General features: G+C 52.0%; 3 protein-coding genes; 1 reads left to right on the top strand and 2 right to left on the bottom strand.

Moving 5' to 3' along the window:
- Positions 1-6,616: 6,616 nt before the first annotated feature.
- CHC_T00000079001 (hypothetical protein) lies at positions 6,617-6,811 on the bottom strand. The gene has a single exon (XM_005718892.1). It carries the CDS (start codon positions 6,809-6,811, stop codon positions 6,617-6,619), a length of 195 nt encoding a protein of 64 aa, XP_005718949.1.
- Positions 6,812-6,819: 8 nt separating this feature from the next.
- On the bottom strand, positions 6,820-8,817 carry CHC_T00000078001 (hypothetical protein). The gene has a single exon (XM_005718891.1). It carries the CDS (start codon positions 8,815-8,817, stop codon positions 6,820-6,822), a length of 1,998 nt encoding a protein of 665 aa, XP_005718948.1.
- An 837-nt stretch (positions 8,818-9,654) lies between these two features.
- On the top strand, positions 9,655-9,879 carry CHC_T00000077001 (hypothetical protein). XM_005718890.1 is given in 2 exon segments: positions 9,655-9,813; positions 9,814-9,879. 1 exon segment carries the CDS (start codon positions 9,655-9,657, stop codon positions 9,811-9,813), a length of 159 nt encoding a protein of 52 aa, XP_005718947.1. The 3' UTR covers positions 9,814-9,879.
- Positions 9,880-13,918: the final 4,039 nt, after the last annotated feature.

Here is a 13,918-nt window from a genome sequence, read left to right as displayed (position 1 = left end):
CAGCGTAATTAACCTCGGAGCTGATAAGGGCAACATTAGAAATGACCTTCGTTTGATATGCTTCTCGTGCTGCCGATATGTCAACCATTAGTCTTATTTCTGTTGTATACCTCGACTTAGTCAAAACTTGGAATAGAGCCTCGCTATCCGTGAACATCAGCAGCGGAATTGATCGCCCTAAAATTCTTGAAAGGTCGTGTTTGATTAAGTATGCGCAGTCAAAGCCTTCTACAAAAGCGAGAGTTTCACCAGCCATTGATGATCTCGTCACTCGCGTCGATTTGTATGAAGAGTAATGCAGAAACGCGCATCGATCAAACTTGTCTGCTAACAAAATCAAGTACCCCAGCTGCGACCTGGTCTGTTCCCTGTTGTTATGTGAGGCGTCAGTGTACATCAGCAGCCTGACCGAATTTATGTCGAGATTTGGGAATCTCAGCTGAACCTCTGCCGTTTGCTTCAAATGCTTGACAATTCTGTTCAAAGCCTGGTTACAGTGAGTGTCATGAATGCGTTCAGTGATCTGTGCGGCAAAGGACACAGCGTATGCTATGTCTGGTCTCGTGTGTACGACCCAGGCCAGACGAGCCCGGAGAGATCTAAACTCTTGAAACGTGGAGGTCTTTGTCAGGAACCTTAGTCTCTCGATATATTTCTTTTGAGATAACTTTCGCTCATTCCTATCCTAGAGGTGTCACATTGGAGCCCTGTATAGGTGAAACTTGTTTCGTTGTTCAGTTTGATATCGAATTCATTCTTGAAGTGGGTTTGCAAGCGCTTTTTCTCTTCCTTTGTACCTGCTTGAAAAACATCATCTACGTACGAGCCTGATAGGGATACTAGTTGGTCCCTTATTCGTCTAAAGAATAGAGCAAAATCCCCTGTCGACTGTTCCATTCTCAGTTTTCCTAGGTGAAACTTGTGATTGGTCTCACACCAATAATCTCCGGAGTCAGTCAATCCATACAATGGTTTCAATATTTGCACTAGTTCATCTGGTCGAAGTTCAATGGATGCTGGGCGAGTAAACACCTTGCGTTGTAGCTCTGATGCTGCTTGTAAATACGCCTGTTTTACATCGAGTGACCATACTTCAAACCCAAGAATAGTAGCCAATGCCAAGATAATGCGCACTGACGATTGTTTCAGATTGAATGTATTGTGCACCACGGAGTGCTTTTCTTTATCGCGATGTCCACCAAGGACTAAGCGAGCCTTATAAAGTGTGGATCCATTATCTGCGTGTTTGATTGTGAGGACGTATCGTGACGGGACTATGTTGGGATGCGGTTCTGCCTCCTCTTCCAGTACGATCTTAAAGGTTCCCTTCTCAATTAGCCCGAGTATTTCTTTTCTTTTAGCATCGTCGAACAGATGTTCTCTAGCATCTCCAGGTTCCAGCGTTTCGGTATGCATTACTGTGTTATGGTCGGTTTCAGATCTAGAGAGTTGTTCGTCATATGTTGGGTGTCGTTGCAGTGGTGCCGGTCGAAGTTGAGCTATGTTAAAAGGACGTGGGCCAGTACTTTCTCCTAGGTGCAGACGTATGCATTTCTCCTCCACCCATGCTACCAGATGTGGACCAGTATATTGTTTTAGGCCTTCCCGGTACACGTACGCGAAGTCTCCTAGTACGTAAACGTGATCCGCAGCCGGTGGCGGTATAGTGCGTAGGCCTCGCTGCACAATTCTCTTGGCCACCACTTTCTCGTATTCCTTTCTTGCCGTGCAGGCCGCTCTCAGTCGCTCCCTTTGTACAGGAAAATCACGCTCGGATATATCGGGCAGTTTCGGTATTACTCCAAAAACCAATAGCGTGGGCACCAGTCCATGAGGTTCGACGGTCTCGTTCATTGCTTGGACCGATTTAGCAAGGGCTATATCTTCGGGCAAGGCGCGGTGATCACAAAGTACTTTTCTATAAATTGTTCGGAGTGTGGAGTGATACTTTTCGCCAATCCCTAAGAAATTGTGACTTTCTGTTCCTGTGTTAAGTAGCTCAATTCGGGAGGATTCACAATTGTATTTCCATTCTCGAGAAAGAAAGACAGACCCTTGATCTGTAAGTAATGATTCCGGGAATCCAACGTAAACTGAAGACCAAATTTTGATAAACGTATTCCAAATTGTGGTTGTGCTACTGTCCTTCAAAAATGCTGCGGCACTAAAACGAGTTCCAGCGTCTATAACATGCAACACGGGTCTAGACTTTTGCCGTCTGTCTTTCAGAAACATGATGTCCATCAATATGCGATGATTGAATTTGATCTTATCTGCGTCTCTGATGCGAAATGTGATTTGTTTGGGAGCATATAGAGTGCACGTCTCGCATGCCTTTGATACATCTTTGAGGGTCTTCAGAGTATCGGGTTGCAGGTTCTCGGGATCAGCTTTGCGCAAAAGGTCGTAAAGTTTGCGTGATGAAGGGTGGAGCATGTGTCGATGTAACCTCTCCAATTGGTTCCGAGTGAAAAATACTGAAAACGAGCATGGGTTCCAACAGAGATACAAATGTCCATGTTTCAATTGCAAATGGAGTGACCAATCTTGTTTCGTACAATTGAGGGATCGTTTCAGTACTGAAGGTTCCAAGCAATGCTGCAATAATTCGTCTAGTCCAATAAGCATCGGAATGTTTTCACGAACTACGTCTACCTTCAATGGTATAGTGCTTCCCGGAGTTGGTAGTAGGATTGCCATTTTGCCGAGTGAGCGTGTAGGATAGGTGCCAAATCTGAAACAGGTTCGAGATGGAGACAGATTCAGCTTGATACACATTGCCCTGAAGTAAGCTTTTGCTTGGCTGAGCCCGATCAAGGATCGAGGTGATCCAATGTCAATGCATGCACCGGCAAATTCCGGGGGTCGGCCTGCAGAAAACCTTTTCGATTTGAGAAAGGCGTCTCTCACGTAGTGTATATCGATCGGGATCCGTTCCTCGGGCGAACTGTGTTGCCATTTCCTTTGACCGATGCTCCGCCGTGTCCCACAAATCGTTCTACACCTATGCATCTTAGAACCGGTAGCAAGCGTTGGAGATCGTGAGTATGTAGGTAGTGGAGCTTTGTCAGCCAGCGAACTGTCCACGAAAGGTGCCCTGGCAGTCAAAAATCCCCTGTGTCGTTGCATATCTCTTGGGGCTCCTCATCGCTTCTTAGACCAGTGAGCAAAGTTTCGAATATATTCTGAAGAGAATCGTCTAGACTGGAACCGGACTCCGCGGCGCTGTAAAGGCTTTCGAAAGTGTTGAGAGCGCTGTGTTCTTCGCTTCCGTTGCACGGGCCATGCCCATTTTCGGCTTGTGCAGCATATTCTGCATACGAATCCTCTTGGTCGGCTAAAGAAAAAGGACTTGGGCAGCTGCTTTGTCCGTTCCTCCATTTTCTTTGATACGAGCTCTGATAATGTCTGTCATCCTAGACCTTTTGTCCGGGCATTCATTTTTCCACTGGCCAACCTTTTTACAGACTAGACATTTTGTTCTTTGTTTTAGAGCCTGAAGTTCGCTGGGCGTTCTTCTTTTTCGATTAAACTTGATAGAGCTATATCTGTTCGTTGTGTTCCTTTTTCTTGGGATATGCTTTCCATAGGTCTCACCATAGAACACTGAGTTAGCGAGATTTCCTTTTGGTGAGGTGTCCGATTTTTCTCTATTGTCTACGAGTATCAAGGCTGAGACCAGCATAGCATAAAGCGAATTGTAGTCCATGCCCCTCTCTTTGCTATTCGCGGTTATTCGTGCGGTAAGGACGTGCTCAGCCCAAGGCTGTCCGTCTACACTTCCTGCGAGGAACTCACCCGTGTGTCCATCTTGATGTTCGTTTTGGTATGATGGTCTGCATTGTGGGATGTATTCTAAAATACGTGAATGTGCAGCTGCTAGAGCCTCAATATCTGAACATGACTTTTCGCTCTTAATTCCAGAAAAGGAGAGTCGACGAAGGTATGCTAAGGCCGGAGACTGATGTTGTTTGGAGCTGAACCTTTCCGAAATCCTATCGAATGCAGCTTCGCTATTTTCCGCAGTGCCTCGTACTGTAGAATAAAAATATTCCTGAGCTATACCCGACAAATAGTTGTGCATCAATTGGACGCGATCCGTTTCCGGAATTTCTTGTTCAAACACTAGTTCTTCGAATTTCCTCTTGACGATGTGCAAAGGTATTCCAGTCCCGGGTGATCCCGAAAATTTTCCATTATTGTGATGGAATCCATTTGCAACAGCCTGTCTATTTTTCGCCAGGTTTTGCTTCGTCGGGATACAATTTTCAAGCGGAACGGTTGCTCGCAGATTTTCCTTTTGTTGAGGTTGATATTCCAGTGGATGTTCAGCTGCATCGTTCCTTGCAATACGCGTGTCTTGTTGTATTTCCTACCTCATCACGGGCAAGGTCAGTCTCTGCTGGGGTGTATGTCAGTATTTCTGGGTTACTCTGTTCTGGGACAAAATCAGGTTTGAATGTTCCAAACGTTTTGTAAGCTTGTAGCATTTTCTACGCTTCATTTAAAACATCACGAATGTCCGAGTACAGTGCTTCTATTACTTTGTTCGGAAGCGGTATACCTGCAGCATAACTAACTTCCACTCCACAAACGTCAAATACTTTTCGGATGGCTCGAACAATCTGCCTTTTTCCATCGCCGGGTCGACTAGTAGAACATCTGGAGAAAGACAATCTTTTAAGAAAGATACAATTTCTTCGGCTGGCAGGTCAATAGCTTCATCAAGTTCCACGCAAATGTTTTCGATGAGCGGGGGGGGGTCGATCCACTTTGCTGATGTGTTTCTTGATCGATTCCAAGTCGCGTTGCGACAGTTGCGATGAGGGATCCATAACGATCGATTAAACTAGATTTCGTATAAACTTGCAAGTGTTGTGAAATCCAGGGGGGAAGATACAAAAGTATTCTTCCAGTGTGTGTGACAATATCCAAAGGATGGTCGTCTCGCGCAGAAGCGCACGGGGTCTCGCGTACGAACGCGGTAGCAAATTCTTGCCAAAGAATATCGTGAATACTCACAGTTGGTGATTTATTACGTGCCCATTCTTCTTCTTTTCCTCGCTCTACAAAGCGGTAGGGTACATATATTTGTCAGTAACGAGAACGCCACATCTCTAAGAGTTGCGCTCGCTGTCTGCATTATTTTCTGTCAGCTCTCCGAAATGCTGTCTGCTTCTTCCACATTATCAGCAACGAGCTTCCACACGTGTTATCTGTGTCAACGTATCCCATCTCGCACACGTGTGTCCGTTGTGAGTACACACGAGTGTTGACGACTGACAAGCACATGTGTTTCTCTACAGCCACCACCTCAAGGGTGCCTACAGTATCCTGCTTTCACAGCTTGATTGCTGACTTGTTACTACTGTGCTTGACCTAAGCACCGGCGAGAAAGAAACAAGCGTAAAGCTTTTACTGCTTTCGACAATACGTACAACCGCGAATGCTAGATACTGTATTAAAACGTATACCGTCTCGGTTTTGCAAAGCAAGTTATAAAGCTCTCTCGCAGATTTGGTCACAACGACAATGATTGAACAGCGAACAACACCGCTTCATCTCGCACGTCGATCCCCATTCAATTAGAACTGGCTGCAAGTCACAGCATTGCGTCACCTTTCGAATAATTCCACATTCATCGAATAGAGAAATGCCGACAGTAGATACATTGTTCCTGGAATGTCTCGCTAGTATAAAATCAAGCCTGAGGTCCACGGTAGTCGGATGGTCAGGAGCACACACATCCCCATTCCCCCTCCCATCCGTTCCAAGCTCCCTCCTCCCGGAACATCCCCTTTTCTACTCAATCAACTCAACTCTCCCTTACCAAAATGTTCACAATCGCCGGGCTCTGTCGAAAGCTCAAGAACTTGGCTTTCAAAACGGAAGCCGCCGCTCATCGCTCATTTCTCAACTGTTTCCGCCGCCCCGACGCAAAGGCCCAGGCACCGGACCAGGAGGCCGAGTCTTCATTTGGAGGCTCAGATTCCGCCAACCAGAGATGGTCTGTGGCAGGGCAACCTTCAAACGCGGATTCAACCAAAGAGTCCGACACTCGGTTAATGCGGGATGGAACAAGCGGCGGCGGGCATTCCTCTTGCACATGGTCGTCAGGACGGGAACAGCGTTTGATTCAACACTCCGAATCACTGAAGCAACGCTCGGGCAGCGGGAAGGAGGGCACGACGGATTCGGTGTTGGCGTGGGATGGTGTCCCCCCCTCGAGACCAACGATCTTGTTTTACCGCGGTGGTGACAAACTGGTCGTGCTGGTGCCGGACCACTCTGCGGAGACGGATAGACAGGGAGATACACTGCCCCGAACCCACAGTGATCTTTATGCTGAACGTCTTTGCAGGATGGCCACAGCGAGATGGAGGGGCTAAGTGTCAAGCTCTTTTGGTGTGGTAGCGCGAGGATGCTTTGGTCTTTCCGCTGCACAGATAGTATGGAGCCTCGTTCTTTAGTGATAGGACTCCTCCGTAGAATCAATAGTTGATTTATAAAGACAAAATGAATTCGAGTGAAGCCGGGGTACTTCCCGCGTGCGTTTTGGGGTGCGGTTTTATCTCGATATGGGTTTATGGAGAAGGTGAATTGCAGCAGCGGAAGTTTACCAAGGGTGACGAATACTGTCCAGAGAAGGCAGGATTTGCTTGCGCTGCATGGACTGTGGCCTGCAGATTTGATGACAGCGAAGGCGCAGTGAAGGGGGATACGAGGACAGGACTAAGAATAACGGTTGATATCGCCCTCTTGACCGAGTTAAGGTATATACTGAGGCCAAAACAATGACAAGGCCAAACATCTTATCATCTACACCATAGTTTTGGCAACCAAGCTCTTCAGTCTATCGTTCTCACGTTTCACTTCCCTTTTGCGACTCAGAAGCTCTTCGGCTCTTTTTCGGTTGCGTTCAATTTCACGCGGCACCTCTTCCAGCCACTCTCGGCGGCGCAAGTTGCATCGCGCCGCGCTCAGTCGGTTGCGGTGTTTTCGCGCTTGTAACGTTCGTTTTTGCTGCAGCTCTTTAGACACAACAGTCGCAACAGGCATTTTGTCAGGGTGTGTCGCCGGGGGTGGGAATCTCGGTGCCAGTTGGGCCGGAGCAATTCGTGGGAATGTGCTGGACCCGACAGAACCAAGTACGCCTGTAACGGCCAACGGCTTCCGTGTTGGGTCTGTTGGTAATATGGTTGTGTACGTGGTTTTCCTTCCAGCCTCGTGGATGACACCAAATTGGTTTTCATCATCTCCATGCAGATCTTCGTTTTCCCTACGCATCGCGGCATGCGGTGGCGCAAATGTAGTGGAATCCAACCCGTCAATATGGATGAAGTGCTGATCCGGGGCGACCGAAAGCACCTCCAAGTAGTACATATCAGCAAACGTGCGCTCAATGTCGCTGACTGGCTGGCCCCGCAGCTGCGTGACGCAGGCGTCAATAGCCCCCGTAAAGTTGGTTTCGTACGTGGCAGTGACGGGTTGCAGCGTGTCAATGCGAAGGAAGGGACCTCGAAATGCGCCAGCCCTCGAGATGAGCAAAGCAGCAAGCGGCCCGGCAAACCGTGATTGCGCAAACGGTGCCGCGGACGAATGGGACACGGATAGTGGCGAGAAGGCTTGGTGCGGTTCGGGTGTGGTCGATTCCGCAGAGGAATCGAGCCGCGGCATGTCGGAGACGAGCTTAACCGAAAGCGGTGGGAGATGCACGTAGCTGTGCGGACTGCGTGCGTGCGATTCGCCGTTGACACGGGCTGCGCGCAGACTGTCCAAGAAAGAGTCGACAGCGTCCATGGATAAAGCGGGGGTCGGGTCGAGATGCGGAATGGACGCATCGGGGTAGGCGAAGGAGTCTTCCGCAATGCTGGGTATGTCCCCTAGGAAGGACTCAGGCACCGGAACACACGCGGGATCGCGTGAGTGTTGAGGGTTTCGAGGAGGGCGGTGCTCGACAGCAGATTCGATATTGCTATACAGCGAAAGGACGAGGCTTGGAAGGGCATCGAACGAGTAGTCGTGTGCGGGAACGGTGAAGCGGAAGCAGGCTTGTGCTTGGTTGGAGAGTTTGCGAATAGCGATGATGCCCATGAGCGGAATGCCTGGCGGAGAGCACACGAGCAGCAGTTCCTCTGCCACAGTGTCGAAGACAAAGCGAGCGACAGAGGGCCTCTTGAACGCAGCGGGGATCGGGAGGCGCGGGTCATCGGCGGCACCCTGGGTGCCCTCCGTGGTGAAGCCCAGAATGTAGGCACCGCGCGAGGAAACCGGGACGAAGAGCTTGTCGCAGGAGTGAATCGCGGCGGCGGATGCAGGGAAGGCGGTGTTGGACAGCTGAATGGTGTGGGCGACTTTCAGGGCCAGCGAGGAGCGCAGCTCAGGCGGAGAGAGCGTGGGGGAAGAACGGGAGGGCGAGAAGAGCCAGTCCGCTATGGCGCGGTCGGATGAGGGTGCGCGCAGGGCCAAGCGCAGGGAGGTGGCGGCGTGCATGCCCGAGGCCGGGGTGGACATGGTGGGGGGGTGTGGAAGGCAATGGGAAGGGATGGGAAGGGATGAAAGGATGACTCGAGAGGCAAGGACGGCGCCTAGTAGTATAGCGATGAGTTCGGTATTGGATTGCAGGTGGGCAGAATGGAGGTGGCGTCCATGATGGGCGCGAGCGATTGGGGCAGCAATGCGTGATCCATTCTGACGCAGGCGGTTGCGTGTTTCCGCGAGGAGATTCTGATGTGGTGCGCCAGTGCAGATGGTCAGAGTGGCACTCGATGAGCACAAAGAGACCCTGCGAGTCGCCGGCTGCGGCTTGCTCCCCATCACGGTGAGCACAGCCGCGAGCGCGGCGCAAACGGCAATTGCGCAAAGGGCGCAGCGTGCTCATGCGTGACAGATAGCGGCAAGGAGGTGAGGTGAGGCCATATGGGAAGATATTGCACGGGCACGGTTTGGGCCGATTCTATCAGCGACTGACCCAGATAGGAAACGAGCACGCTCTCTGCCCTCCGACCCACCTCGTGTCTACGCACCGCCTCTGCCCTCCCCGCCACCTCTGCTCTCCGCTCTCCGCACCACTTCTCCTCTCCGCACCACTTCTCCTCTCCGCACCACTTCTCCTCCCCGCACCATTTCTCCTCTCCGCACCACTTCTCCTCTCCGCACCACTTCTCCTCTCCGCCCTACCTCACCATGTTGATCCCGAGGAAAGAGGGCGGAGAGGGCGGAGCTACCCCAGAAGTCGGATCGCCGGACGGATCGCGGAAAAAATGGAGATGGCAGGGACGGCAGGGACGGCAGGGATGGTGGGAGATTACAGAGAATGGGAATTCGTGGCAAACAATGCAAAGGGGCAAAATGTCGGCAAAAAATATATACAGTATGTCGTAAGTGCACGTATCCAGGGCGCGTGTTGTCGACGTGGACACGTTTCACTTCCGGATCTCGAGCTCCTGGCGCGGTTGAGATTGCGGAATCACAGCCATGTAAAATTTACTGTACCGGTACTGTGCGCGTGCAAAGCTGAAGGTAAATTACTACCTGCAGTACTGTAACCTTTTTCTCGACCTTTAATGTTTAAAAACAAAGTGCACCATGGTGCGGTGAGCGATCATCGCTCACACTTTCAAATTATATACCTAATGTTGATTGCGAGGACAAATGCATACCTATAAATACTGTTGCTGTCCACACTCTGTCGCCGCAGAGTCCGCTGTTTGGGAGAGGGGAGTTCGTGGCAGAGTGGTTAACCAGTTACTGGAGGTGAAGTTGCCACTTTGCGCCTGCGAGGCCCTGGGTTCGATTCCCACCGGCACCTAACCAAGGTGGCCCGAAGCAATTCGTAGCTTACCTAGTTACTTCCTAGTTACTTAGTTACTTCCTTTTTTTTACTTTCTTCCAACTTTCTTCCAACTTTCTTCCTACTTTCTTCCTACTTTCTTCCTACTTCTTTCTGCTTTCTTTCTGTTCTCTTTCTGCTTTCTTTCTATTGCCTTTTTATTGTATTTCTATTGTATTTCTATTGTTCTTCCTCTCCTCACCAACCTCGTCTCGTCTATGTTCATCTCCCTTTCGAACGAGTTCAAACGCGCACGGGTCTTAGCTAGAACCCTTTTTATTTCTCCTCTCGGTAAACATATTCCTCTTACACATTCCGCAAGAAATCCTCAACAACTAAGCTTTTCGCCCTTGAAACGTCTTCCCGCTTCCGTTCCCCCAACCCATCATCCCTCTGCGTCACCTCGTCTCTCCGCGCCACCTCGTGTCTACGCGGTGCAGTTAGTATTGTTGTGCACAACAGAAAGGTATATCTTGTATCACGGCAAGGGCGTGAATCAGCTGGTTTGCGCAAACTGTCTACAGAGCAGTAACGGGATGTGAGCATCGGGATACTTGTGGAACACGAGAGGGCGAGAACAGAAACGGAAGTCGCATGCATTTGATGAGGAATTCTTTGATTGAGCTGGAGTCGTGTGGAAACGTAACGTGCACAGTGTTGATAGCGCCTTTGCTGTGGATGGAAAGATTGAAGGCGTGCGACACATGCTCGACGGTTTGACTGTTCTTCGAAGGGCGACTGGAAGTGTAACCCTTAGGGATGCTGAAAACGACACAATTGCAATCTCTCAAGTTTCTTCTCCTCAACTTGAGAGAGAAACTAAGTGCAGGAGGCATAGTTTTATAAGTGGGGCGGTTTGTGAAAGTCACGTGACATGGTGGCATTCCAGGTCAAGTGCACGACGAGGACCAACCTACGGTGAAATTCTCGGTCGATCATAAGACTGAATATTGTACTGCACACCACGTGAGATTTAGAGGGACAATAGTGGGTCCAACCATGACGTTTTGTTTGGCATCCGGCAATCATGTAAAGTTTACCTTCCGAAGGTAGTACTTGAGCATCAGCTCATAGAACACCATATTTGTGTACACCGCTGGATCAAAAGAGTTGGATAAGACCGGTGACTTTTTGCTATACCGTAAGCAATTGCTCCGTCCAGCTCTCACACAACGTGCACCTATTTGATTCTCACGCACTAAGACGGCATACAGCATACACTACTGCACACAGAAACATCTTCGCATCTGAGATCAGCCCGGCACCTATACAGAAACCGCAACTAGAATGGAAACGTACGTAGAGTAGCGCACCAGCACATCACTACCCGCAGGTCAGCAAAGACAAGGTCTTAAAACGCTTTATTTTCGAACCCCCTGAAGTTGAGATTGGAAAATCTGCTGTGGAGATATAGAAACGAATCCTGTGCAGAGAAGGCTGGATTTGGAGTGGACTGCATGGAGTGTGGCGTGGAGATGTGATGACAGCGAAGGCGCAGTGAAGGAGATACGAGGACAGGACTAAGAATAACGGATGATATGGCCCTCTTGGCCAGCTTAAGGGGCATACCCGAGACCAAGACGATGGGAAGGTGAGAGATGTCGACTATGATGCTGCTGCGATCAAGGTGTCCAGTTTGTGGTTGGGCGGCCTGAGTTGCCGTTGCGAGTCGAAAGCGTCGCTGATTCTGGATTGATATTCGGGCAACGCATCACCGAGGCGCGCCGGCGGGGACGAGAGTGACGCGACGGGCGTGGCGGAGCGGCTCTCTGGCACGCGCGGCACCTGAGAGGGGCGTGCGTGCGCCTGCAAGAGAGGGGTCGTTCACACAGCGGTTGGTTGGGCAACGCGGGGGTGCGCGTACAGTACCTTAAGGTACAGCGAGGCGCGGGCGGCGAAGTGTGTCCATGTCCCGTAGTCCCGAGAGACACAAAGAGAGCTAGAGAGAGGTGAAGTTACGGAACTCTCTTTGTGTCTCTCGGGACTATATGGAGTCCCGAGAGACACAAAGAGAGTTAGAGAAAGGTGAGTTTACTCGGGCCTACCAGACCGCGACTAGACCGCGCTCACCCTTGTTCGTAGATCCGATCCCGGCTAACGCCGAGACCGTGAAACTTTCACGATGGAGGGGCGGAGTACACAGCGGCAGGGGCCGCCAGCGCCGGAACCTCGGCAGGCCACCGAGGGGCGAGCGCAGTAGAGAACGACTCTTGAGGGCCGTTCCTCACTCGCAGTCCATCACAAAATTTTCTTCTCTTGACTTCCAGCAGTGCGTATCTCCCAGGCCTTTAAATTGCATTTTTCAAGAAAAGCACTGTAAATGGTAGTACTGTACAGTGTACATTGTTGTGCAACCAGAATAATAACCAGTAGCTCACCTGCACTTGTTGAGACTCTTAGCTACTTACAGTCAGGAGATAAAGTTTAATGTCAAAGATTAACCTCGAACTGTCCAATGAATAAGGTAGAAGTTACGAGTGGTGCGATAGGGAGATTCGGGAAAGAATCATCCCGGACTTAAGAACGGGCCTCAGGCCCGTGACTGTGCTATAATTATATGCTACGTAGCATATGGTGGTCAAGAGTCGTTGCCCATTATTATTCTTAATATTATTCCGACAATCCGGAGGGCGCGAGGTCACAGATCGGCAGTCGCCGCGTACCTTGGATTTCCTTATCAATGTCCTTTTGAGCGAATGCTATCTCAGAGAACGTCCAGGTATCACGCTTGGACTGGATAGTGGTGTCCGCGCTGTAAGACACTGCCTACCTAAATACTGTAATGCACCTGAGTGCCGACTGTAATCCAGTATCCTTAGCATCCTTCCCCTGTCATACATGACAAAGTGAATTGTGCCGGCAGCGGCTCGGGTGGAGCGCGCGCGCGGTTGGCTGTTTCCGCTACGGCGCGGCTCTGGCGCGCTGCCACGCTCGCGCGAGCGGCGCGTCTGCGTCTCGGCGGCGTTGCCCAGTAATGTTACATGGGCGGGGCTCGCCTGACAGAAACGCTTTGTGTACCACTCGTACACTCGAAGGGTACAGCCGCGTGCGCGCGGGGGGGGCGGCGCGCCAGATGTGGAAAGAGGGAGTGCCGCCTTGCCGGGAGGCGAGTGGAGGCGTGGCGGTATGCACAGTAACTTTATACTTGTATGCGGTAGCGATATGCGACACCGGACGCGAGTCCCGCGGCGAGCGGTGGCCGCGCTCAGTCCGCTCAGCGATACCGGCGCGCGCCGCCGCCGCCGCTGGTTGGCGCGCCGCCCCGCAAGGCCCGGAGAGTGGAACTGGCTGGGCGGGGCTCGCGACGGAGCTCGCGCGCACGCGGGCACGTGGGGACCGCCCTTCTCGTGATGCGTTGCTGCAGTTGGCCCGATCCGCTTTGTGACAGCGCACCGATTTGTACGTCCTCGACCGGCTACCCGGCTACCAACTGTACACGCGCATCTCACAAAGGACCAAAAAGGGCGCCCCACTTGCTGCCGGCACCCTGTTCGCCGCCACAAAACAGAGGCTGCTGCATCCCCGCACTCTCCTCGCCCTCACACACCCTCTACTCCTCCCCATCGCCACTCCCCCACCATCGGCCCTGCCCCCCTCCACCTTGCCTCCCCCCCGCCCTCCCCCGCGATGCCCTCCGAATCGCGCATCCAAGTCCGCATCATGTCCGCGACGTCGCTCCGCGCGGCCAACGTCGGCAAGGGCGCGTCGGATCCGTACGCCGTCGTCACGCTCGCGCGCACGGGCGAGACCAAGACCACCGTCGTGTGTCTCAACACCGTCGACCCCAAGTGGTACCACCCGCTCGCCTTCGTCGCCCGCCCGCACGACGTCCTGCACCTGCGCATCTTCGACAAGAACCTCGTCGCGGGCGACCGCCCCCTGGGCTCGGTCACCATCCCGGTCGCCCACGCCCTGGCCCACGCCGCCGCCTGCCTGCCCGAGCGCCCGCGCCCCTCGCCGCCGCCTCCGCCGCGCGCGCGCGCGCGCGCCCCGCCGCCGCCGCCGCCGCCCGCCAACCCGGTCGCATACCCCTGGCACCCGCCGCCGCCGCCCGCCGCCCCGGAGCCCCCGGTCCACCCGCGGAAC

The sequence above is a fragment of the Chondrus crispus genome, genomic scaffold (assembly GCF_000350225.1).
Source record: "Chondrus crispus Stackhouse genomic scaffold, scaffold_440, whole genome shotgun sequence".
In the NCBI taxonomy this organism is placed as follows: Eukaryota; Rhodophyta; class Florideophyceae; order Gigartinales; family Gigartinaceae; genus Chondrus; species Chondrus crispus.
This window is presented reverse-complemented; position numbering and strand designations above follow the sequence as displayed.